Source organism: Trichomycterus rosablanca, chromosome 3, assembly GCF_030014385.1.
Source record: "Trichomycterus rosablanca isolate fTriRos1 chromosome 3, fTriRos1.hap1, whole genome shotgun sequence".
NCBI classification, from domain to species: domain Eukaryota; kingdom Metazoa; phylum Chordata; class Actinopteri; order Siluriformes; family Trichomycteridae; genus Trichomycterus; species Trichomycterus rosablanca.
In genome coordinates, this window is record NC_085990.1 from 31676304 (window position 1) to 31703382 (window position 27079).

The 27079-nt window shown below is 39.2% G+C and overlaps 2 protein-coding genes across 2 annotated transcripts in view; both read left to right on the plus strand.

The window, feature by feature from the left end:
• Positions 1-1682: 1682 nt before the first annotated feature.
• Positions 1683-4894, plus strand: ly86 (lymphocyte antigen 86). The gene is made up of 5 exons (XM_062992290.1): positions 1683-1812; positions 2472-2558; positions 2648-2776; positions 4649-4698; positions 4811-4894. Exons 1-5 carry the CDS (start codon positions 1683-1685, stop codon positions 4892-4894), a joined length of 480 nt encoding a protein of 159 aa, XP_062848360.1.
• Positions 4895-22989: 18095 nt separating this feature from the next.
• rreb1a (ras responsive element binding protein 1a) overlaps positions 22990-27079 on the plus strand; it is a 70223-nt gene continuing 66133 nt past the window's right edge. Inside the window, exon 1 of the mRNA XM_062991165.1 lies at positions 22990-23091. Within this exon, the coding sequence (XP_062847235.1) occupies positions 23052-23091 (40 nt within the window). The 5' untranslated portion in view covers positions 22990-23051. The remainder of the gene's footprint in view (positions 23092-27079) is intronic.

A 27079-nucleotide genomic window follows, 5' to 3' on the forward strand; every position in this document is an offset into this window, starting at 1 on the left:
CGCGAGGTCTGTTCTGAGTGGACCCTGCTCTTTTAAAACGCTGGATGATCTTGGCCACTGTGCTGCAGCTCAGTTTCAGGGTGTTGGCCATCTTCATGTAGCGCAACAATTCGTCTTTTAAGATCCTCAGAGAGTTCTTTGCCATGAGGTGCCATGTTGGAACTTTCAGTGACCAGTATGAGAGAGTGTGAGAGCTGTACTACTAAATTGAACACACCTGCTCCCTATGCACACCTGAGACCTAGTAACACTAACAAGTCACATGACATTTTGGAGGGAAAATGACAAGCAGTGCTCAATTTGGACATTTAGGGGTGTAGTCTCTTAGGGGTGTACTCACTTTTGTTGCCGGTGGTTTAGACATTAATGGCTGTATATTGAGTTATTTTGAGGGAAGAATAAATTTACACTGTTATATAAGCTGCACACAGACTACTTTTCATTGTGTCAAAGTGTCATTTTGTCAGTGTTGTCCCATGAAAAGATATACTCAAATATCTGCAGAAATGTGAGGGGTGTACTCACTTTTGTGATACACTGTACTTGTTGTTGTGGTGCACCATCTTGTTCATTGCACCTGCCAGGAGGTCGCTTTTCCAGCACCAATGAGGAACATGTTGACTTCCTCAGTCATGGTCAGTTGCACCTGTTGGGTGCCCTGCCAGGTTGAAAGCACAGCTGAGATTTAAACTTGTAATCTCAGTGGTGATTGGCTGGCAGATTAGACTGCTGTGCCGATTTATTTCATTCTCTATTACTACCTGATTTATCCTGAAATGGGTTGTGATGGTCTGAGACCATTTAGAATAACTAGAAGCAAGGCTGGTATACACATAAGGTTTTAAAAGACTTGAGACCTGGTATAGAGTCCATAGAATTTGATTTACATTATTCAATGCTTTGTAGATGTGGCAATTGTCATCATAAAAGTAAGCACTCGCACTCTTATGTTTAGGGATCGCCACAGTGAATCTAGTCCACATACCAGACTTGGCACAGTTTTGATGCCATATGCCCTTCCTGATGCAACCCTCATTATTTTATCAAGGCTTGGGACCGGCAGTAAGAGCAAAGCACTTCCCAATGGATCAGCTCTTTTCGCAACCCTTGGATATTAGCCCGACCAGCCTATAGAACCACTGAGGTTTGAACCCCAGACCCCCAGATTTCAGCAGTAGTGAGCTAATGTCCATTCCTGCATTTCAAGCTTGCAACATATTAAAAAAAATTTGGGACAGGCCAATTTAGGACTAGTAATGAGGTTAAATAATTAAAAAAAACTAAACTGGTATGATTTTAAACAGGTATGGGGTTGTCAGTGCCCAAAAACTGAAACATAACTTAAGCACGGGCTGCTGTTTTGGTGGCACCATAAACCAACCTTATGTATAATTAAATTAAAAATAATAATAAATGGTTTGCATATTTTTCATTACAGATATAGAAATGCAAAAACCACTACAGCAGTTATAAGGGTCATTTACCAATGAAAGATAATTGTGACCAGTCAGCTAATCAGGTTTTGATGTAAATAAAGAAGTAAAACTGTACCTGGTGTTCATTACCATATAGATACAAAATAGGAAGTTGTGCATGTTACTTCAGTTTGTACCATTTCCTGTTCAGTTAGAAAAGAAGTCAGTAAAACTCGGGGCTCAATTTATAAAGAGTTCTTTGTAAGTATGAGATTAGACTGGATTGCGAGGATTTTGGGCATGTTGCTGATGCTACCTTTTACAGACACACAGGACTACTGGCCCGTCCACACTGTTTGCAACACCAACAAGATCAAAGTAATATACAAGAGCTGCGGTGAGATCTGTGATATTTTACATGAAAAAATATAGCTTTATGTAACTGTTAGGGAAATATGTGCATTAACAAACTATAATGAACTTAATAATTCAGTCTGCTGCTAGCTGGCTGCCCTTCAGATTTTATATATAAGCCTCAGGTAAAAATGCTGCAGCTTCTGTTTTTTTGTATGATTAAAATTTAAATTGTAAGTTGTATTATTAACCATAAATAAAACAAATACAATGATATAATTTATTATTTTAGAAATCTGTTAGACATGTTCTGTACGGTGGCTTAGTGGATAGCACTGTCGCCTCACCAAACCACCAGGTCATGTTGGTCATGTTGATAATATAGACTAATATTATAAGCTATTAAGACTTTTAACAACAGTCATAACAATCAATGAATGAACCAGATTACCTAATAGTGCTTAGTTAGCAAGTACATATTAATAAATACAAATCATTTAAATTTTAAATGTTTGACCTTTTAAAAATAAACAGCCGCTGATGCATGAAGAGACTCTGAGAAGTTTCAGCCAGCTTAGCCAGCCTGCTACCAGACTTACAAATTTCACATGTTTCTGCCCAGGATTATTTGCTGTTTGTGAGGGTTGGGACATAGAGCAAATAATCCTGAGCAAACTTTTATGTATTCTGATTGTATTTCAGACCCTATGCAGGATATAGGACTCTCCTTCAGCTCCTGTTCTAACCTACTCACTCAGCCAACTACACTTAAAATATTTGTGCAGCTCAGTGAGTCCACATATATATACACAATATTTCATCAGTTCTGCATTTTTCTGCAGCTATTAGTGATCAGTTTGGTCATATGTCATGTACAGGGCAATCCATCAATGAGCTGTATGCATCTGTGGATCTTTTCCTTAATGGAGATTTTGTTTTACATCATGATGAGCCCTTTTGCTTACCTAGCTTTCCTCGTTTTACCTTCTGTGGCCAGCGGAGAGGAGGTGAGAGTAACTGATATACAGTAATATGTATGACTGTTATAGTTTAGATTTATTTGTAGCCACATATATTAATTTTACTCTTTCTTTTCTCTTTTTTGAGATAATGTGTTGTAACTTTTGTTCACCTGTACTTTATGTACTTTGTATGGTATTTTCCTACCAACCAGTATTGGCAGAAATCCACATATTCTATTGTTATTAAACTAAAAGTAGGAATGCTTGTCTAAGTTTAAAAAGTACCTAAAGTTTAAAACTACCACTTTATTTTTAGTTAAGTAGAAATAACAAAATACACACGTATACACTTTAATATAGCTACAGTGCATATGTCCACTTAAAATTGGACAAAATCTCTTCCAGTGCTGTACTTGTGAATACAAAAAAACAGTAGTTTAGTAAGAAAACAATCTATTAGAATAAAAACGTTTTTATACATTAGGTCACATAAAAATAAATATCCATAATATGCAAGTGTAAAGGTAATGGAGCCAGATTATTTCTAGACAGGTGCACCACACAGGATTTTTCATCTATAAGACCAATGTTAAGAAGGTAAAAAACAAACCATTAGTCACTTGAGAAGAGCTATAGGACAACCTAAAAACAAAAGGAACAACACTACCTGCAATCAATGCAGGTGGCACAACAGTAAATTACACTGGCCCCTAACCACTCTAGATGTGATAATGGCTGGTTGGGCGTCTACATAGAAAGGTGATTTTGGTTGGTCTGCGATGGATTGGCATCCTGTCTAGGGTGTATAATAAAAAATCATTAGTACTGATTCAGGTCCTCATTTTTGAAGGGCTGTGTGTACAATCAAATGAACATCGAAATGAATGGAGCAATCTCCTGTAACATACTAGAGGTAAATTTAATTGCTATTTGCTAATATTCAATGTCTGTTTTAGAAAAGACAACAATCCCAAACATGGAGCATAAATAACTTAATGGAGTTCTCTAAAAAAGATTTTTTTTTAATGATCTAGCTAATATTGACTTAATAATTTATAGAGGATTATTAAAATAACTTTTCAAATCCATTATGTCAAGTTATAATGGATTACAAGTCTTATAACCATAGAACATTAAAGACAATTTTATCAAGATACATGGGCCACAATGCTGTATAAAGATTACTTTTTATTACAGATGTCTCAGTTGTAATTGCCAACATATCTGATCCACAAAAGCATAAACATATTTTTTATATATTTGTTAACAATTATAATTACTAATCCAAAGGATATTGTGTGCATTTTTAAGTGAAAATGTGCACTGGAAGTATAATTACAATTATTACAAACACACTATTAAATTTTCCATATCCTAATTTTTAAAATGTGTTTGCCATCCATGATTAACCACTTTTTGTGCTTGCCTTGACTGCCAGCAGAGGGTGTAATTACAGCACGGATGAGGCGTCCCTGCTCAAGAACAGAGTGATACTTTTTCACTACACTCTAGCAAGCTGTTTAAAGTTATATAAACTACTGAGATGTTACCTACCCAATTTGTTTTTATTTTATTTGATTGGAGGAGGTCAGTTTAAACCAGGAAACACTGACTTAAGGCAGGACACATGGCTTCAGCTTTTTCATCCCCCAGACATAGCTAATCATGTCTGTGCAGACACCCGGCCAGCCTATAGCATCGCTGAGATTGGAACCCGGATCTCAGTGGTGGTGGGCTGGCATAATAGACCTAATCAGTTTTTCAGCACTTAAATCAAATTAACCTTGTTGACTGACTTTGTTGACCAACCGATGCCTGTCACTGTTGAAAACCAGTGCATGGCTCCTGGGCCCTGATACCATGAGTAATGATAAACACCATGCAACAGGAAAATAGACTGACTTGTGTTTTTTCCAGAAACAATCAAAATCCAGTCCACTTTGCCAGCAGTGGGTCTTTCCCTACAGGTCTGTTTCATTTGTTGTAAATTACACAGGCTGAACTGCATTGCATACAATGGGTTTTACAACAGTCTTAATCTCATACTCTGTGTAATTATCTTTCTCTGTCTTTCAACAGGGTGAATATAATACAAAAATCTATGCAATAAACCAAAATGGCTTTCAGATTTTGTGTTTCAATGCCACACTTACATTTAAGTGACCCTACACTCCTCCGCTCTTTACTATACTTCTGCCGCTGCAATTTTTTATACACTTTCTTTTTGCACCATGTCCATTTCACTGTAGAAATGTGTGAATATGTGCATTATTTTTAAAAAATGGGTACATGTTGTCACTGATGTTTGCCAGTGTAGCACCCATATTTTCCCTTGGGAGTAAATAAGTCTGTCTGTCTGTCTATCTGCTGATCCTTCTCTCCACAGGTACATAAATACGTATGTTGTGGATACGTATTGATACGTAGATGATGCAGATAATGTTAACTTAACATTTAATACAGCAGTTACAGTACATTCATAACAGATAAAATACTGAGTGATGCTAAATGAGTAATTTATTTGTTATTTGTGTTTACCATCCTGAAGAATGGTTATTAACACATCAATATATCATGTTTGTTTTTTGGCCCTTTTTGCTTACCTTTAAAACTACATGGTCAAAACTGTGGACACTTCTATTATTTTTGAGTTCATGTGTTTCCATAGCCAATAGATGTATAAAATAAATTATATCAAATATCAAATGATATGTTTTGGAAATAATGTTATGATAAATAATAAACTCCATTGGCCATACCGATAACATGTATTGTCAAAAGGCCTTGTCTTCCAGCATCAGTGCCAGACCTCACAGATGCACACACACTCCGTAATCTTGTGGAAAGCTATTGCAAAAGAGTAAAGGCTATTATATCTGCAAAGCGAAAAGGGCAATGGCCTATTTACAGTGTATCACAAAAGTGAGTACACCCCTCACATTTCTGCAAATATTTTATTATATCTTTTCATGGGAAAACACTATAGAAATAAAACTTGGATATAACTTAGAGTAGTCAGTGTACAACTTGTATAGCAGTGTAGATTTACTGTCTTCTGAAAATAACTCAACACACAGCCATTAATTTCTAAATAGCTGGCAACATAAGTGAGTACACCCCACAGTGAACATGTCCAAATTGTGCCCAAAGTGTCAATATTTTGTGTGACCACCATTATTATCCAGCACTGCCTTAACCCTCCTGGGCATGGAATTCACCAGAGCTGCACAGGTTGCTACTGGAATCCTCTTCCACTCCTCCATGATGACATCACGGAGCTGGTGGATGTTAGACACCTTGAACTCCTCCACCTTCCACTTGAGGATGCGCCACAGGTGCTCAATTGGGTTTAGTCCATCACCTTTACCTTCAGCTTCCTCAGCAAGGCAGGTGTCATCTTGGAGGTTGTGTTTGGGGTCGTTATCCTGTTGGAAAACTGCCATGAGGCCCAGTTTTCGAAGGGAGGGGATCATGCTCTGTTTCAGAATGTCACAGTACATGTTGGAATTCATGTTTCCCTCAATGAACTGCAGCTCCCCAGTGCCAGCAACACTCATGCAGCCCAAGACCATGATGCTACCACCACCATGCTTGACTGTAGGCAAGATACAGTTGTCTTGGTACTTCTCACCAGGGCGCCGCCACACATGCTGGACACTATCTGAGCCAAACAAGTTTATCTTGGTCTCATCAGACCACAGGGCATTCCAGTAATCCATGTTCTTGGACTGCTTGTCTTCAGCAAACTGTTTGTGGGCTTTCTTGTGCGTCAGCTTCCTTCTGGGATGACGACCATGCAGACCGAGTTGATGCAGTGTGCGGCGTATGGTCTGAGCACTGACAGGCTGACCTCCCACATCTTCAACCTCTGCAGCAATGCTGGCAGCACTCATGTGTCTATTTTTTAAAGCCAACCTCTGGATATGACGCCGAACACGTGGACTCAACTTCTTTGGTCGACCCTGGCGAAGCCTGTTCCGAGTGGAACCTGTCCTGGAAAACCGCTGTATGACCTTGGCCACCATGCTGTAGCTCAGTTTTAGGGTGTTAGCAATCTTCTTATAGCCCAGGCCATCTTTGTGGAGAGCAACAATTCTATTTCTCACATCCTCAGAGAGTTATTTGCCATGAGGTGCCATGTTGAATATCCAGTGGCCAGTATGAGAGAATTGTACCCAAAACACCAAATTTAACAGCCCTGCTCCCCATTTACACCTGGGACCTTGACACATGACACCAGGGAGGGACAACGACACATTTGGGCACAATTTGGACATGTTCACTGTGGGGTGTACTCACTTATGTTGCCAGCTATTTAGACATTAATGGCTGTGTGTTGAGTTATTTTCAGAAGACAGTAAATCTACACTGCTATACAAGCTGTACACTGACTACTCTAAGTTATATCCAAGTTTCATGTCTATAGTGTTGTCCCATGAAAAGATATAATGAAATATTTGCAGAAATGTGAGGGGTGTACTCACTTTTGTGATACACTGTAAGTCAAGTAGTTTTAAATGGGATTAACTGGTGACAAACACTATACAGTGGATGTAAAAACTCTACAGACCCCTGTTATAGTAACAATTTTTGTGATGCAATAAAATAAAATAAAAAAACTTACAATATTGTGGTTGCATAACTTTACACACCCTTAAACTAATAACTAATCTGGCATCTTCTGTGCACAGCCCTCCTCAGGTTACAGTTGGATTCAGGTCTGAATTCTGGCTGGGTTAGACCAAAACTTTAATCTTCTTCTGGTGAAGACTTTTTTTAGTTAATGTGGAGGAATCAATAAATAATAATAATAATAATAATCGTATTGAATCTCAGCTCTGCCATCTGGCTGGGCGGCTGCATGAACAACGATTGGCTGTTGTTCACAGGGTAGGATAAAGCCGGATCGGGACTCTTCATAACTGAGCGAATTTTAACCTCTGCTGACTGGTTTATGCTGTCTGCACAGAGTTGGGGGATAATGCTGATTAGGGTGTGGCTCTCCATGCACAAAGCTGATCGACATATGAACTTGCCTCATGCAGGTGAGAGATGCTGTGTCGGGGGGGCGTGTGACAGTCTCGCTCTTTTCAATCGGGGAGGGGGTCAGCTCCATTAGAGGGAAGCATTACACAATTGGGTAAAAAATTGGACATGCTAAAAATCGGGAGAAAAATTGACTAATAATAATAATAATAATAATAATAACAATAATGGTTTAATTTAAAAACTGTCAATATATCCCTCCACCTTAACTAAAGACCCAGTTCCAGCTGTTTTCAGCTGTGACAGACCCAAAGCATATTGGTGATGAGCAGTGTTGTTTTGTGCTAAACACACCTTTTGGAAATTTGGCCAAACAGTTCAAACTTGATCTCATTGGACCATAACACATATTCCCATATACGTTTCACCGATTTGATGTAGACTTTTGCAAAATGTAGCCAAGTTTGGATGTTTTTTCTTGCTGTCCTACCCCACAGCCCAGAAATGAAAAATACAGCACATTGTTTTCACATGGAGTAAAACAACCAGTACTTGTTGCAACATGACTGTAGTACCAAAAGTTTACCAAAAGATGGCACCATCCGCCCTCTGGTAAGCTGTGAATCCCTTTACACGCCATCATTTTAGACATGTACCAGGCTGGATGTTACAAGTTACAGAGGACCGGGAGGTTTACTTTTCAGCCTACTTTATTGGCACATAGTAATTTTTTAATTATTAAATTAGATCCACATTGTTAATTTCTCCAAATCTCTCACTGATTTATGCTAAACTATATTTATAAAAGTTGTCTTTTAACTGTTCACACTTACCCTCGGATAATTTACACTACTTCTTAGATTATTTAACAGCAAATGACATGCTTGGCCAGTCCATCACCTTTACCCTCAGCCTCTTCAATAAAGCAGTGGTCATCTTAGAGGTGTGTTTGGGGTCATTATCATGCTGGAACACTGCCCTGCGACCCAGTTTCCGGAGGGAGGGGATCATGCTCTGCTTCAGTATTTCACAGTACATATTGGAGTTCATGTGTCCCTCAATGAAATGTAACTCCCCAACACCTGCTGCACTCATGCAGCCCCAGACCATGGCATTCCCACCACCATGCTTGACTGTAGGCATGACACACTTATCTTTGTACTCCTCACCTGATTGCCGCCACACATGCTTGAGACCATCTGAACCAAACAAATTAATCTTGGTCTCATCAGACCATAGGACATGGTTCCAGTAATCCATGTCCTTTGTTGACATGTCTTCAGCAAACTGTTTGCGGGCTTTCTTGTGTAGAGACTTCAGAAGAGGCTTCCTTCTGGGGTGACAGCCATGCAGACCAATTTGATGTAGTGTGCGGCGTTTGGTCTGAGCACTGACAGGCTGACCCCCCACCTTTTCAATCTCTGCAGCAATGCTGACAGCACTCCTGCGCCTATCTTTCAAAGACAGCAGTTGGATGTGACGCTGAGCACGTGCACTCAGCTTCTTTGGACGACCAACGCGAGGTCTGTTCTGAGTGGACCCTGCTCTTTTAAAACGCTGGATGATCTTGGCCACTGTGCTGCAGCTCAGTTTCAGGGTGTTGGCAATCTTCTTGTAGCCTTGGCCATCTTCATGTAGCGCAACAATTCGTCTTTTAAGATCCTCAGAGAGTTCTTTGCCATGAGGTGCCATGTTGGAACTTTCATTGACCAGTATGAGAGAGTGTGAGAGCTGTACTACTAAATTGAACACACCTGCTCCCTATGCACACCTGAGACCTAGTAACACTAACGAGTCACATGACATTTTGGAGGGAAAATGACAAGCAGTGCTCAATTTGGACATTTAGGGGTGTAGTCTCTTAGGGGTGTACTCACTTTTGTTGCCGGTGGTTTAGACATTAGTGGCTGTATATTGAGTTATTTTGAGGGAAGAATAAATTTACACTGTTATATAAGCTGCACACAGACTACTTTTCATTGTGTCAAAGTGTCATTTTGTCAGTGTTGTCCCATGAAAAGATATACTTAAATATCTGCAGAAATGTGAGGGGTGTACTCACTTTTGTGATACACTGTACATACATACTGTACATACATACAGTGGGGGAAATAAGTATTTGATCCCCTGCTGATTTTGTAAGTTTACCCCCTTACAAAGACTTGAACAGTCTATAATTTTTATGGAAGGTTTATTTTAACAGAGAGAGACAGAATATCAACAAAAAATCCAGAAAAAAAACATTGAATAAAAGTTATAAATTAATTTGTATTTAATTAAGGGAAATAAGTATTTGATCCCCTACCAACCAGCAAGAATTCTGACCCCCACAGACCGGTTATGTGCCCATGAGGCACACAAATTAGTCCTGTCCCTGTATAAAAGACTCCTGTCACAGAATCAGTTTCTTCCGTTCAAATCTCTCGACCACCATGGGCAAGACCAAAGAGCTATCGAAGGACGTCATGGACAAGATTGTAGACCTGCACAAGGCTGGAATGGGCTACAAGACCATCAGCAAGAAGCTTGGTGAGAAAGAGACCACTGTTGGTGCGATAATTCGAAAATGGAAGAAATACAAGATCACAGTCAATCACCCTCGCTCTGGAGCTCCATGCAAGATCTCACCTGGTGGGGTAAGAATGATTCTGAGAAAGGTGAGGTCAGTCCAGAATTACACGGGAGGAGCTTGTCAATGATCTCAAGGGAGCTGGAAGCACAGTCACCAAGAAAACCATTAGTAACACACTTCGCCGTAATGGATTGAGATCCTGCAGTGCCTTTGCTCAAGAAGGCTCATGTACAGGCCCGTCTGAAGTTTGCCAATGAACACCTGAATGATTCAGAGAAAGCTTGGGAGAATGTGATATGGTCAGATGAGACCAAAATTGAGCTCTTTGGCATCAACTCCACTCGCCATGTTTGGAGGCAAAGAAATGCCCGGTGGGGATGGTGTTCTTGGGGTCATATCCAGCATTTCTCTGCTCCAAGCTCCCTTGAGATCATTGACAAGCTCCTCCCGTGTAATTCTGGACTGACCTCACCTTTCTCAGAATCATTCTTACCCCACCAGGTGAGATCTTGCATGGAGCTCCAGAGCGAGGGTGATTGACTGTGATCTTGTATTTCTTCCATTTTCGAATTATCGCACCAACAGTGGTCTCTTTCTCACCAAGCTTCTTGCTGATGGTCTTGTAGCCCATTCCAGCCTTGTGCAGGTCTACAATCTTGTCCATGACGTCCTTCGATAGCTCTTTGGTCTTGCCCATGGTGGTCGAGAGATTTGAACGGAAGAAACTGATTCTGTGACAGGAGTCTTTTATACAGGGACAGGACTAATTTGTGTGCCTCATGGGCACATAACCGGTCTGTGGGGGTCAGAATTCTTGCTGGTTGGTAGGGGATCAAATACTTATTTCCCTTAATTAAATACAAATTAATTTATAACTTTTATTTAATGTTTTTTTTCTGGTTTTTTTGTTGATATTCTGTCTCTCTCTGTTAAAATAAACCTTCCATAAAAATTATAGACTGTTCAAGTCTTTGTAAGGGGGTAAACTTACAACTTACAAAATCAGCAGGGGATCAAATACTTATTTCCCCCACTGTGTATATATATATATATATATATATATATATATATATATATATATATATATATATATATATATATATACATATATACATGATTTTGGATGCACATGTAGATTTGTAGACTTCACTGAGGGTATTGTGTTTTTGAGATCACCAACATCTTTTAAAATAAAACCAGGTGCAGTTTGCTCAGGAACTTTTTTTTGTATTAGAAGGCTTTATATCTACAAACGAATTCATTTTAGATCATCTTTACATCTATGCACTAAGCAGTGTGATTGTATTTTTCCTTATTATTTTTTGTAAATAAATCCTTGTTTATGCTTATAAATGCATCTTGTTCATTAATACAAAATAAAAAAAAGCATGTATTTAAATTTGAACTTGAAATATGCACTTAAAGTACAATAAATAACAAAAACTAAAGTAGTTAAATACAGTTGTGGTCAACATCATTGGCACCCTTGATTGGTTAGTATAATAAGCCACCATCTTTAGAAATTTTAATAGCATGTCCAAATACTTTTAACAATAATGACAGCTTCCAGCCTCCAATGACAGTTTCTTCCAATCTTCCACTGCAATTTTTTCAAGCTCATAAATGTTTGCAGGGTTCCTTTTCCCAATTTCAGATTTTAGATTTGACATCAGTTTTTCTTTTTTAACCATTCTTGTGAATTTTTGGATGTGTGTTTTGGTCATTTTCCTGCTCTATTACCCATTTTGTCGACTCAAACCTAGTTTGATTATACTTGGGAACACATTATTATTGTTATTCATTCAGGTTCAGCTTTAATTCCAGAGGCCTTATGGATCATTCACCATGTTTCACTGTATTGACTGATTTTTTCATCTACAAACAAAATTCTGGTACACATTGCCAAAGCGCTCTAGTTTATTTTCTGTCTATGCAAGTGATGGAAATGCTCAGTCACTCTTTTTATGCCTTTCTTTAAGCAATGAGGTCCTCATTGGCTTTCAGCCATAGAGCCCTGTTTTGTTCAGTGTGTGTTGTATGATACTAGTTGAAACAATCGCTCCAAATGTCTCCAGATCAGTCTGAAGTACTTCGGATGTTGTACGTGGTTTCGTTGCCTCATTCTGAATCAGCTTTTGTAGGGTTTTCTCATCAATTTTCCTCTTCAACCATGTCCTAGAATGTTCTTGACTGTTCAATGAATGGCGAACTTATTGGTAACATGGCCAGGATGCCAAGGTCTTTGAAGACAGTCATGTACACTTAGGACTGCTATGAGCACTGACAAGGCGTGACGGGTACGTCTATTTTCTTATTAATCACAGGTTAGTCTGTTTTTTTCCTTTGTTTCAAAGTGAGTAAAGTTATCCACATGCCATTCATTGTGTTGGCATTTTTTCAGTTTGGTTTCCTTTTTTTGTGTGTGTACTTAATGTTCACAAATGTTTATATTTTGTAGTTGCTGATGTGTTTTTTTTGTTTTTTTTTTAAAGCCTGCTTTTGAAATACCACATGTGGCCAGCAAACCACCTAAATATACTGCAAGTATAAAACATATTAGTAAAATAAACATATATGCATGCTGAATTTAGGAATGAACAATTACAGTGTTGTTTTTGCTCTTACATTATAAAAGGAATAGATACTATTAAGTGAATTAAAGTATTTGGACTTGTGTTGTACTGGAGTTGCAGTGAAGGGCTGCAAGGCAAAACACATCAAGACCAACCGGTTTATTCCCCATTGCCTTAGATTTGCGAAAGCCTGAACGAGCACACTGATCATTCAAAGTCTGTTAAAGCTACAGGGGGCATTTTTAGATGACACATAGAAAAGTTTTTTCATGCACATTACTAGCTTTCCTTACCGTTATCTGTCAGTAGCACTAATGCAGAAATTATAACAGTAGTATTTGTATGTGAATTGATTTACAAATCTTTGTTATTTTATTTAAATTTCATATTTTGGGGCGCCCAGGTGGCGCAGCGGGATATTACGCTGATGCACCAGCACCGAGTTTCTGAACTCCTTGGTTCGAGGCTCGGTGTTGCCACCAGTCGGCTGGTTGCCATCTGGCCGGGCATAATTGGCAGTACCTGCAGCAGATACTAATTGGCCACCGTATCTGCAGGTGGGGACCGGACTATATGTGGGTGGGTGGGTGTTCATACACTGTGCAAGGACCCTGATTGGCAGGGCTGTACAGGCAGCTGTATTGGCAGGGCTGTAAAGAAGGCGTGGGCAGAGGCATGCTCTCCTTGGATGCAAATCTGGAGTCTGTCAGCAGCGGAAGACAAATTGGATGCGCTAAATCAGAAGGAAAAATGGGGAGAAAAATGCATTTAAAAAATCATATTTTACCACTGCTTTATCCTGGTCAGGGACAGGGTGGGTTCAACAACCACTAAGTGGAATCACTAGGCGCAATGCAGTAACACACCCCAGAACTGGACATTAATTCATTGTGTAGCTTCTGCCATACCTCCCTCAGACATAGCCAATCATGTCTGTATGTAGATGCTCGACTGGCCAATTTCCAGCTCTAGTGAGCTGGCGCAGTTTACCACTGCATCACCTGAGTGGTAATATCATCATGCAAATATGTAAAAACAATTATAAAAAATGACTTGAAATATGGTAAATCAAACTCATAACTCAGCTCTGAAAGCCATAAAACTGTGGGCATTTTGTCTTTTGTGTTAGTTATTTATTCATTTTTACCAGCCACTCTGTTAGTATCATGGTGGGTCCGGCACCACCCAGAAACTCTGTGTGTCTTTTGCTGGGCAACATACCCTTACATATTAACTTACTGACACACATGTTTAATTTAAAGTAGCCAGTTTGGGCCGGCACAATGGCTCAGTGGGTAGCACTGTCGCCTCACAACAAGAAGGTCCTAGGTTCGATCCCCAGGTGGAGCGGTCCGAGTCCTTTCTGTGTGTAGTTTGCATGTTCTCCCCATGTGTCTGCATGGGTTTCCTCCGGGAGCTTCGGTTTCCTCCCACAGTCCAAAGACATGCAGGTGAGGTGAATTGGAGATACAATGTCAAATCCCTGACTGTGTTTGACATTAAACACTTGAACTGATGAATCTTGTGTAATCAGTAACTATCTGTCCTCTCATTAATGTAACCAAAGTGTAAAACATGACATTAAAATCCTAATAAATAAATAAACCAGTTTGAATTTAGTACAAAAAAAGTAACAAGAAAATTCACAAAGGAGGAACATGCCAAATTCTTCACAAATAGAAAGTTAAGGAAGGGATTAAATGCAGGTTCTTATTACCAATGTAACTGCGTGGCACCCACATTACCAGCTGGGCCACCGTGCCCCCACCCGTTTGTTTCTTTTGCTTCTAACCTACTTTTAAATCATTTGAAACATAAATATGGTTGAACGTGGCATAATGGCACAGCAGTTAGTTTTGGTTACCACAGCTCTAGGGTCCTGGGGACCTGGATTCAGTGCTGACCTTTGGTTAATGTGTGTGAGGTACTTCAGGTTTTCTCCCACCTTCCAAAAACCTGCCAAGCAATGCTTGCCACAGGTATGGGTAAGTAAGTGAATAAGTGAATGGGTGAGTAAGTGGATAAAGGAATTGGTAGTAAGTTAGTAAAATGTGAAGTAAAATGCCATTAGATAAAGTTGTAAATGTTATATATTATACTATATTCGTTCATTCATTCATTGTTTAACTTTATTGTGGTCAGGGTTGCTTTGCATCTGATTTACTGGATGAAAGGAAGGAATAGGACAGGTTGCCTGTTTTTTATTTATTCCAATTTATCGCATTGTGCTGTTGCTTCATGCACAAGTGGCACAGTCAGCGCTGGAACAGGAAAGAGCCTTCGCAATCTTTGGCCACAGAGTTGGATATGATGCCACAAAGCTGAATTTGTTATATGTTTGCTATATGTTATTCATATAACTGCACGTTATTGGACATCATTCACACTATACAGCTTTGTATTTGTCAAGCTAATCTGCTCAACAATAGGGTTTATAACTTTACACTCAAGTGTACAGCACGGTTTGTCCAATAGTGAACCTTTCGAAGTTATTAAAGTTGGTAACTTTCTCAGCCTCAGCCCACACAATGATACTTGGGTATGTGAACATTTTAGATCTTTGCATTTGGATGTGGTGATGAATCAAGCCTTGTAAAATGTTTCGGGTCTCTATACTAGTGTGGGATGCTCTGAAAGTTTTCTTTACGTTTAACCGGTGCTGCTGTAAGAGGTAGCTTCTCTTTCAGCCTCAGTTCATGGAGGATATAAGAAACCTTTTGTTGCTGTGAAGGCCTGTTCCTAAGCAACATTTGGGAGCCATGGTAACAGGTCAATAAATAACATCACTCTCAAGTTTCTCTCCCAGACTTGGACATTCAGGTTTTATCATGTCTTCTTTTACTTTTAGGAACTTTTCGGAATTATATGTCATGCTTTAAAGTTGTTTTGCAGCCATAAGTTATTTCTTTCTAACCAAACTGCTAATTCTGCATTCAGCACACAACAGCTATTTTAGCATGCTGTTAAAATAACTGCCTTAAGATTTTTTTGCCAGTTTTGGCAGGTGTCTGTCTGAAACAGGACCCATAATGTGCATTAAAGAGTTACTCATTGACTAAACCAGCAAAGTCTGATCTGACTATGACCTTTGCTGAGTGAATAACCTCAAATGTTTAAGCCAAAACGTTTTGAGATCACGGTTGAATGAAATAAGTTGTTCAGGTCAACATGACATGAACAGTATACAGTATATCAACAACGCAAACTGCATGTTGGTCTATAGCCATATCCTGGCCTATGGTAATATTTAAAAAGGTTCATTTAAAATGTAATTGATAAAAAATAATCTCCTACTGGAAACAAATGTGGCATTTTGATTTTAGTGCACAGTTTCTTTTTTACAAACTCTTTTTTTCAAGTTGGGACACTTTGTAAAGTGCAATAAAAACAAGAATCTATTATTTGTTAATTCAACTTCAACCTTTATTTAACTGACAACTGTATATAGAAATTATGTTTAATGTCTTAATTGACCAACTTAATTACAATTTGTAAAAATAAACAAATTCTGAATTAAATGCCAGCAACATTATTGATTGAAACAAGGCTTCAGCTGCTTATCAATCTATGTCCATTGTCTAATTCTCCTCTTTACGTGACATACATTAACAGGAGGCAGATCTGGAATGCAGGCAGACAAGTCAAGCACACACACTCTGTATGTACAAAGTGTGTGCAGAATAAACCCTGACATTGTATTGCTGAAATAACCATGAACCTCCCAGAAAATGACATTACCTTGATGACACCTCACACACAGCCAGCCACCCATACCGTAGGCACTGATGCACCCACATACCATGGCAAATGTTAGCTTCTGTACCTTTTGCTGATAATAGTCTGGTGGTCATTTCTGTATTTGGGATGAAGATGTCTGTTTACCTCCAAAACAGGCTGAAACGTGGACTTATCAGACTATAACACATTTCCACTGCATTTCAGTTGATCTGACATAAGTTCAGCCCAGAGAACTCAAAGAATTGGTGTATGGCAATTTTGTGTAACTGAATGGTGATGGTGAACATGGGGAATGTGAACTTTTCACTCTTACTTTGCCCCTGTTCCAACTTTTTTGTATTTTAGGCATCAATAATAGTAATTTCTTTTTTCTTTTGTCAGTTAAATGAAGGGTCAAAAGAATTAATAAATCACAGACTTTTGTTTTATTGCATTTTACAGAAATGGGGTTTGTATTTTTCCCCCAATAAGTAAAATTCAGCAAATGACCTGCAGTAATTTTGCAGTAAAGTGTGAATAAGTAGATTTTCTGTAGAAGATGTTAACGTATGTTTACTTTAACAAAACATGGATCTTAATCATGGGTGTCCATGGTTCTCAATTGTTCTCAACTGTTCTCAATTGCATTTATCTACTTTTTAAACATTTTAATTGCTGTGTAAAGTACCAAAAGTACAAAATACAATCAATTTGCTTGCTTTACAATTTAGATGAGTTCAGTTAATCCCATCACTAATGAAAAGGGTTTGACCGGCTGTGTAAACAGATTAGTGAACTAAAAGGTGTTAAGTGCCTCAAAAGCCAGTGGGCCTCGAAAATCTCAACATTTAAAATACACAGAACGTAGCTTTCAGTACCAGTCAACCTGTTTTTGAACATTTGCATCAGATTTTGTGTAGGGATCCGATCAGCCTCTTGTGGAACCTGTTTGTTCCTGCAGGTTCAGGTGAAGAAACTGGCCAGTGTAGTAGCTGCAGCAAGGGAGGGAGGAGAAATGAATTGCAGGGTTGCCAGATTGTTTATTCCAAATCCCCTGTGTTAAGTCATTTTACATCACAGTGTAAAAAGAAAAGTCCTTGTCGCTGTACATAAGACTGACGTAAAAGAAATGAAAGAAAAACCAGCATGAAGTGTGTTTGTAGCGAGCAGCCAAAACAGCTTTAACCAGCCTTAACATAGATTACACAAGTTTTTAAAATATTACTACAAAGATGGAAAAATCCCCCAAATTATATAACCTTATGATTTTGACAGGTAATAGTTATGTCTAACACATTGATCCCAAATTTCCTATAGGTGTTTAATTATCTGGTGACTATAAAGGCTATAAAATCTGGAAAAAAAAGGCTGAAAAAAGATCACTTCCATCAAAATGGAAATGTTTCATCATATTGCAACTTTTTATGCAATCCTTGGTAAACAGATGCTTTCAATAACACCATCTGGAAAGAAACCTCCTTGTTCTCATTAAATGTCATACTGGAAAAGACCAGTTCCATCAGAATAGATTAGAAATGTTTAATCATATCAGTTGACCAGGCTGAATAACTTAGTGTTGATTGGCAGGGACATGTAACTTACACAATGGCAACAAAACGTTCCACACAAGACCTGTCACTATAGGGATCAACAGGTTTTGGGCGATCCGTAATGACTGGATATAAACTCCATTACCCAGGGGTCACTATGTGGTGCTCACCTGTTTCTTTTCCTTGGACAAGTCCATGCTAGTAATGCTAGTCTAAATAACATTAATTCAGAATGTCATAGTTACTGATTTGCTGATACCAGATGATACACACACCAACATGTGAATAATTGGAGCTCTAGCATTTCTTTCAAACTTCAGGCATTGGGGATCAAGTATTCAGGCATATACTGTTCTCTTGGTGCATGTCACTTAAGCACATGTCCACTGGAGCATATGGTTTTAGAATAGTGACCCTTTTTTTATGTTGCTTTAGAACAGTGCCTACAGGGGTTGGACAAAATAACTGAAACACCTGTCATTTTAGTGTGGTAGGTTTCATGGCTAAATTGGACCAGTCTGGTGGCCAATCTTCATTAATTGCACATTGCACCAGTAAGAGCAGAGTGTGAAGGTTCAATTAGCAGGGTAAGAGCACAGTTTTGCTCAAAATATTGCAATGCACACAACATTATGGGTGACATACCAGAGTTCAAAAGAGGACAAATTGTTGGTGCACGTCTTGCTGGCGCATCTGTGACCAAGACAGCAAGTCTTTGTGATGTATCAAGAGCCACGGTATCCAGGGTAATGTCAGCATACCACCAAGAAGGACAAACCACATCCAACAGGATTAACTGTGGACGCAAGAGGAAGCTGTCTGAAAGGGATGTTCGGGTGCTAACCCGGATTGTATCCAAAAAACATAAAACCACGGCTGCCCAAATCACGGCAGAATTAAATGTGCACCTCAACTCTCCTGTTTCCACCAGAACTGTCCGTCGAGAGCTCCACAGGGTCAATATACACGGCCGGGCTGCTATAGCCAAACCTTTGGTCACTCGTGCCAATGCCAAACGTCGGTTTCAATGGTGCAAGGAGCGCAAATCTTGGGCTGTGGACAATGTGAAACATGTATTGTTCTCTGATGAGTCCACCTTTACTGTTTTCCCCACATCCGGGAGAGTTACGGTGTGGAGAAGCCCCAAAGAAGCGTACCACCCAGACTGTTGCATGCCCAGAGTGAAGCATGGGGTGGATCAGTGATGGTTTGGGCTGCCATATCATGGCATTCCCTTGGCCCAATACTTGTGCTAGATGGGCGCGTCACTGCCAAGGACTACCGAACCATTCTGGAGGACCATGTGCATCCAATGGCGGTGCCGTGTATCAGGATAACAATGCACCAATACACACAGCAAGACTGGTGAAAGATTGGTTTGATGAACATGAAAGTGAAGTTGAACATCTCCCATGGCCTGCACAGTCACCAGATCTAAATATTATTGAGCCACTTTGGGGTGTTTTGGAGAAGCGAGTCAGAAAACGTTTTCCTCCACCAGCATCACGTAGTGACCTGGCCACTATCCTGCAAGAAGAATAGCTTAAAATCCCTCTGACCACTGTGCAGGACTTGTATATGTCATTTCCAAGACGAATTGACGCTGTATTGGTCGCAAAAGGAGGCCCTACACCATACTAATAAATTATTGTGGTCTAAAACCAGGTGTTTCAGTTATTTTGTCCAACCCCTGTATATTGTTCACAGCAATAAACTCACAAATATGTTTACCCTATATTTACCCTTGGACCAGATTTATAAATAAATATAGTTCATTTTTTGAAAGAAATTATGTTTAAGGGGTAATGATTAAAAATTGTGATTAAAAATCAAGGTCAGCTGTATCATGCAGTAAAGCTGTCTGAAAGCATCTGCATTTTTATGGTTCTTGTCTCCGGTCACATGTTGTTTTGTATGTTTTGTGTCTACATGGATAACCTCCAGGTCTTTCACCTCTCTAAAACATGTGAAGTGCAAATTGGCAACTATAAGTTTCCCTCCAGGGGTAATTGATGGAATGTGTATGTTACTGTGTGATAGACTGGTGCCCTGTCCAGGGTGTTCCTGCCTTGCGTTTAGTGCCTCCTCGATCTAACCAGAAATAAGAAGTAAGAAATAATCATGGTGTTTCTTTTTGTCTCATCTGGCAACCCTGATCTCCGTGGCTTTTAGCCCAGTTGATGAGCTGCTAGACACGTGGATGAGGGGGATGTATCCTGCACCGAAATGGAAATTTGAGCAGAGTACGACAGCCCCCAGCAACAGTAGTAGAAAGAGTACTTCAAAGTGCGGTCGTTTAAATAAATGACTTGTAATTTATCATAAAAGCACATTCCAAACTGAACGAACATCATCGCATCGTTTGTATTTTAATTTCAAACGCGACATCATGGCAACCTCGTGTGTACCATCTTCGCGTTTGAACTTTTTAAAATTCTTAAAAAATAAAATTTTAATTGTTTTACAATCCTTCTTGCATGGGTGCAAAATTAAACATTAAATATACAGCCTGGCACGCGGTGCAGTACTTTAATTGATCTGCACTAATGATGGGCATTTCGGTTCTTTTTCTGAGTCAAATCAACTGACTAAGCTCACCAGTAAGAGTCGACTCTTTCAACAACCAAACGGCTCAATAGTGTTTCAAACTCGACCAGCTGCTTCTGTCCATCGTAAAACAAATGCTGTACAAATAACATTAGTAAATTATTAGCACTTATTATTATTTTTTTTTTATTTAATTATTCATAATTACATCTTTATCCTGGTCAGAGATGCAGTTGGTCTGGCACCACTGGGTGCAAGGCTATAATATACTATGGGCAGGAGGTCAATCCATTACAAGATGATCCATACTAACATAGATATGCACTCACACCAGTGTCAGTTTTAGGCAGCCAATGCACCTCTGCATGTTTTTTGAAAGTTGGGAGAAAAACAGAGAACTCCTTACAGACGGACCGGAGGTAAGGATTAGTGTTACATGTTTGTGTGGCATCCAATCTGCAAGATGTGCCATCGTGCTTATGGTGAGCAGAGTCAATGAGTTATTCTGACTGATCACCTTATTTCACGTCATGGTTGGGCTGATTATTGCCTGTTTGTCAGTTGGTGTGACCAAAAAAAAAGGTTTGAAACTTGGCCATGTGTATAATAATTACAGTGTATTCTATACAAATATTAGTTTTAACAAAATCCACTTTGTCAACTTTACACAGTTACCAATAAAAACACTTTTGATGAAATTAAGCTCAATATATACACACACCAACTTTGTTAATCTCATGACATATAGCATAGTCTCTGAAATTCTTGTTAGCGGTTATAATTAACTACAGCAAGGTTTTTTTTGTGTGCCCATACCAACTGAGCTAGTTTTGACTTCAATTTATGTTTTTCATTTTAGTTCTATGACTGGGGCGGCATGGTGGCTCAGTGGGTAGCACTGTTGCCTCACAGCAAGAAGGTCCTGGGTCCGTGGGTTTCCTCCAGGAGCTACGATTTCCTCCCACAGTCAAAAGACATACAAGTGAGGTGAATTGGGGATACAAAATTGTCCATGACTGTGTTTGACATTAAACTTGTAAACTGATGAATCTTGTGTAATGAGTAACTACCGTTTCTGTCATGAATGTAAACAAAGTGGAAAACATGACGTTAAAATCCTAATAAATAAAGTTTTATGATGCTACCATGGACCATCCAATAAAATAACCCCATCAAATTTCAATTAACATATTTGGGTAGGGTTTCTCTGGGTTAAGTTACTGCAAGTTACGCCTCACAGCAAGAAGGTCCTGGGTCCGGGTCCTTTCTGTGTGGAGTTTGCATGTTCTCCCCGTGTCTGCGTGGGTTTCCTCCGGGTGTTCCGTGTCCTCCCACAGTCCAAAGACATGCAAGTGAGGCGAATTGGAGATACAAAATTGTCCAGGACTGTGTTCGATATAGCCGTGTGAACTGATGAATCTTGTGTAATGAGTATCTACCGTTCCAGTCATGAATGTAACCAAAGTGTAAAACATGACGTTAAAATCCTAATAAACAAACAAACAAACTGCAAGTTACAGAAAGTTTCTGGTTTAAACCACACCACTGCTAAATTGCCACAGTTGCCCCCCTGAGCAGGGCCCCTTAACCCTAAAGTGCTTGCATTGTATTTTTTCAATTCTTTCTCATGTATTACCAATGCTTTATCCTGGTCAGGGTCACAGTGGGTCAGACAGGACGCCAATCCATCAGTGACCAGACAAAAATACTGTATTCCAACTGAAGTCTAACAGTTGAAGCTCATATTTCTCTAATGGTGAGGCCTACAGGGCTAGTGTTAAATTTGGTTCCTCGTTAAAGTCCAGCTCTCTCATGCTCCTGCTGCTGCCTGTTGATTGCTTCTAACAATCGGGTTATTTAGAGTGGTTAGCTCTTAATAAGAGCTGACTTTACAGCTAGTTAGCCATCGATTTAATAGTGTAAAAAGTTTGTGTGCTTGTTTTGTAGTTGCAGCAGGGTGAGAGATGAGATGCTTGGAGCAGCTTCGGTCCCCTTGGAGACTCCGACAGCAGGAGCGCAACACGTGATAGAGAGAGAGAGAGAGAGAGACGCACATTCAGTGAGTGAGTGAGTGAGAGAGAGAGAGAGCGAGCGAGAGAGAAGCCGAAATAAAGTGCGTTTTTCTCTCCTCCCACACCGACACATCTCTTCATCCTACTTTTCGTCATTCGGACGGGAGGACAGAAAACGCCAAAAAGTTCACAAACTTTTTGCACATCTTCAGACTCGCGAAACGCCATTTTGATTCCTCCTCCTCCTCCGGAACAGCTTCGCTTCTTCTTTTTTTTTTCTTCCCTCTGTATGTTCTACGTGCATCATCTACATCGCCATCACTCTTCATCATCACTCATTTATTCATCCTCTTCATCGTTGTCATGTCTCGTCGAAAGCAGTCCAACCCGAACAAAGTGAAGCGTAAGTTGCATTGCTTGTTGCTTTTCTCACTTTTTGCTACTGTCTCATCCGATGCTGAAGCTCGTCGGTACGACTTTTCTAAACTTTCCTTGTAAGCGAACGTGCAAGTGTATTACTTGAGCCGAGTTTATCCGAGTTTACCCGATTTTACCCGACTTCTCGTCGTTATGAGTTTTGGGCTTCCTCGTTTCATCGAGTACCTGATGCTCAGCCACGCACTAAACTTGTCCATCACCTCCATTTAGCTCGAACACCTCGGATAATCCCTCGCTTACACAGATAATTAAGCACCGACAGCTTTCGACTGGCAACTTTACTGCACTTTTAGATCATTTTGAGTCGGAAAGATGAAGCTTTACTGCGTGTTAGCTGGCGGTTGCTAACTGGAGCATCCATATCTCTGTGCGCGTGCACTTTGATCCGAGCTGCTGCTTTTTTCAGTTTTTCCACCTTGTCGACGCTTACAAATGTCCACGTCTGCCCCGACCTTACTTTTAAACCTCGTGTAAGTGTATTTCTAAACACCTCATCGACAAAAAACATCATTTATTGGTTTGTCATATTTTCTAAAGGTGTGATGATGTTGAGAGTTTTGACGCCAGTTCACGGGGTTAAAGTTTGATGTTTGGTTAAAAGTTTTATTATTATTAACACTTCAAGTTGCGGTTTTGTTTTATTTTTGCATAGGTGACAAGTGTAAGTCGTTTCGACTCAGTTTTTTATAAACATTTTCGTGGTTTTTGATGTTAAAATTCCTTAAAAGTCTACTAAAGGAATGGATGCGTCCCAAATGGCACACCACACTACTCAGTAGTATGCATCACACCATAGGTGGCGTACCGTGATACAAATCGCATCGCTAAGACTGGTAGTATGGTGTAGTATTAATGTACTGTGGAATATATATATTGTAGAATATATATATATATATATATATATTGTAGAATATATATATATATAATGTAGAATATATATATATATATATATATATATATATATATATATATATATATATATATATATATATACTCATTTTTCCATCTATACTGGGATGCAACTTTAAAATGCTAAATAGTATGACGAGCCTGAATGATTTATGAGTTTATTATTAGATGGGCAGCATAAATCTGAGGCTCAAACACAAATACTTTAAAATAGATGGAGGAGTCTGATGAATCTTGCCCATCCTTTTTAAGCTCGTATGTGTTGTATGTTCTGCGATGCATTATTTCACATTTATTTCCACCTTTAATGTGACCTGTAATTTCTGCAATGTAATTTAAATTTTAGGCATTTAGCAGACGCTTTTATCCAAAGTGACGAACAGTTGTGACAGTACACAATCTAAGCAAGTAAGGGTTAAGGGTCTTGCTCAAGGGCCCAACAGTGGCCACCTGGCAGTGGTGAGGCTTGAACCGGCAACCTTCGGATTACTGGTCCAGTACCTTAACCACTAGGCTACAGCTGCCCTGAAAGCTGACGTCTTTAAAAGTGGAAAAAAATTAAAACAATGTGGTTGCACAAGTGTGTACACCCTCTTATCACCAGGGATGTTGGTGTGTTCAGAATAAACCAACCACATTCAAACTCGTGTTAAATATTAGTCAGTGACACCTGCCCTCAATTAAAGTGACTCCAATTACCCCCATATAAAGAGCTTTCAAAGTATTAGAAAAAAAACAGGTCCGGGAGGCTTGTCAAGAGGCCTACAGCAACTGGAACTGGGGCTTATGTCAAGGTGGGGGGAGTTATGATCAGTTCTAAATATTGGTTAATTTTGGCACAAAACCTTCAGGTTTCTTCATCTTCAGGAGTTTTATTTTTCAGCACAACAATGACCCAAAGTATACTTCTACATAAACAGACGAAGTTTAGGGTTTTGAAATGACTCAAACATAAGAAACCTGGCATTTTAAATTATATGGATATTATATGGATATATTTTTATATAACATTTATTAATTTGACAGTTTGTAGTTTATACTTGATATACTATTTTATACGTTTGCATGTGTGCACCTGTTTTTTTGCTATATAAAAAGTTTATGAAAAGGAACATGCACTTGGTTTGCATTCTGTTAATGATGTAGCTGACACGGTTTTGTACATTAATCTAAGAAACAGACGTCGATGATAGCTTACATTTTCCATGGATATTTGTGTATTTGCTCTAAGGGCAGAAATGACAGTTTAGTTTGTCATGTCGATAGTTTTTCTGTTTTAAAGCTGTCTGGCATACTGCAGTACTAATCAGTATGCACCATACCATAGGTATAATGCAATTTGTACATGCTGTCCATTGCATTGTGTGTGTGTGGTTGCATAGTAAATAAACAAATTTCAATTTAGATCTGTTTGGAGTACGTTTGGAGTAAATGCACAGTTCAGTATTTCTCTTGTTGAATGGTAATATGTAGACTGCTTAACTTCATTCTGTTCTGAACCACATACTACTTACTGCTCTAAACAGTATGCACCATAAGCACTGTACATTTGTGACGTTGGACACTATTCAGTACTTTCGTGTGCTGTTTGGGACATGGCCTGTGGTTTCTGGGGAAACGGCATAGGGTGAGCTTATTTCAAGATGCCTGTTGCTAAGAGTGGGAAATAATGTCCAAAATGTCAACAAAACCTGATTCACAGTTAAACTGCTGCTGGTGATGTTAATGGCGATTAGAGATGTTGTAAGGCTGGTTAGTCGTTCAGTTTGCTGCTTTGGGAGGAGGGAGGACAAATCCGGATGAGCAGTTCACATTCCATTACGAAATTCAACACTGCTGACAAGCAAGCAGCCGAGCAGGCCTTCAGTACGTCTTATGCACTCAAAAGGCTAACCGTGACTAGTTTTTGTCTTTTCATCTTTTCATCCTGCTTATTTAGTCTCCACACCCTGTACACTTTAATGTTTTCCTTACTTCTGCACACCTGACTCAATAATACATCTCTCTTCATAGGAATAGATGTATAGGCAAGAAATATATTGTAATACAAGAACACATTTTCTCAGTATAGTAGGTTAGTGTAGTATAGTACGAGTATACTGTAATACAAAGGTTTAGCTTATAAAATGTACTTTTAGTAACATTAAATGTAAATAGAAAAAAGACAGAACAAATGAAATAAGTAAATAATTCAGAGATTTGGAAACTGTGACCTCCCTGTTCTTGCAAACAAACCTGTTATTTTCTTGACTGTAAATGTAAAGTAGTTTTAAAAACTGCATAAACAGCTATTGTAGGTATTAATTAAGTCTGTAAGTGTTAAAACATAATTAACTGTCAAACAGCGATAAAATATTGCCAGCCCACTAATTCTTGGATCCAGGTTTTAAATCCCCAGCAGTGCTAACAGCTGGCTGGGTGTCTAAATACAGACATGATTGGCTGGTTCTGGTGTGTTTTTTGGGAGGGGGTGGGGGGGTGGGGGGGTGGGAGGTGTAGGCCCCGTGATGGATTGGCGTCCGGTCCGGGGCATGTTTCTGCATTGTGCCCAGTAATTGCAATGGAGGCTGACCCACTGTGACACTGACCGGGATACAGTGGCGGTAAAACATGAAAAATGAAATTAAATAATATTAAAAACACAATGTTATCAAAAAGTGTATCATAGTATAATTTTTCTGATGTCAATATTAGTTAGTACTTTGTCAGTACCAAAAAGTACCAATTTCTAGGTTTATGTAGGTCACATTTAAGACATATGACTTTTAAGCATATAAATAAAGCAAATATAATTCAACCTTTAAAAAACACATTATCATGAATTATGTCAAAGTGTTTCACAACAGTGAATTTAAATTAGACATTTCATTACAACAATGCCTTTTTAGCAACCCGAGTCAGGTGTGGCAAAGCAGTGCAGGTCTAACTGCTACTGATGGATCATGCTTTGGAGGCAGTGCAAAGTGGGGATGTTTACTTTTAAACTGATGAATAAGAGCATCATGTTCACGTTCGTTCAAAGGCCCTGCAGCGGTAATCAAGTG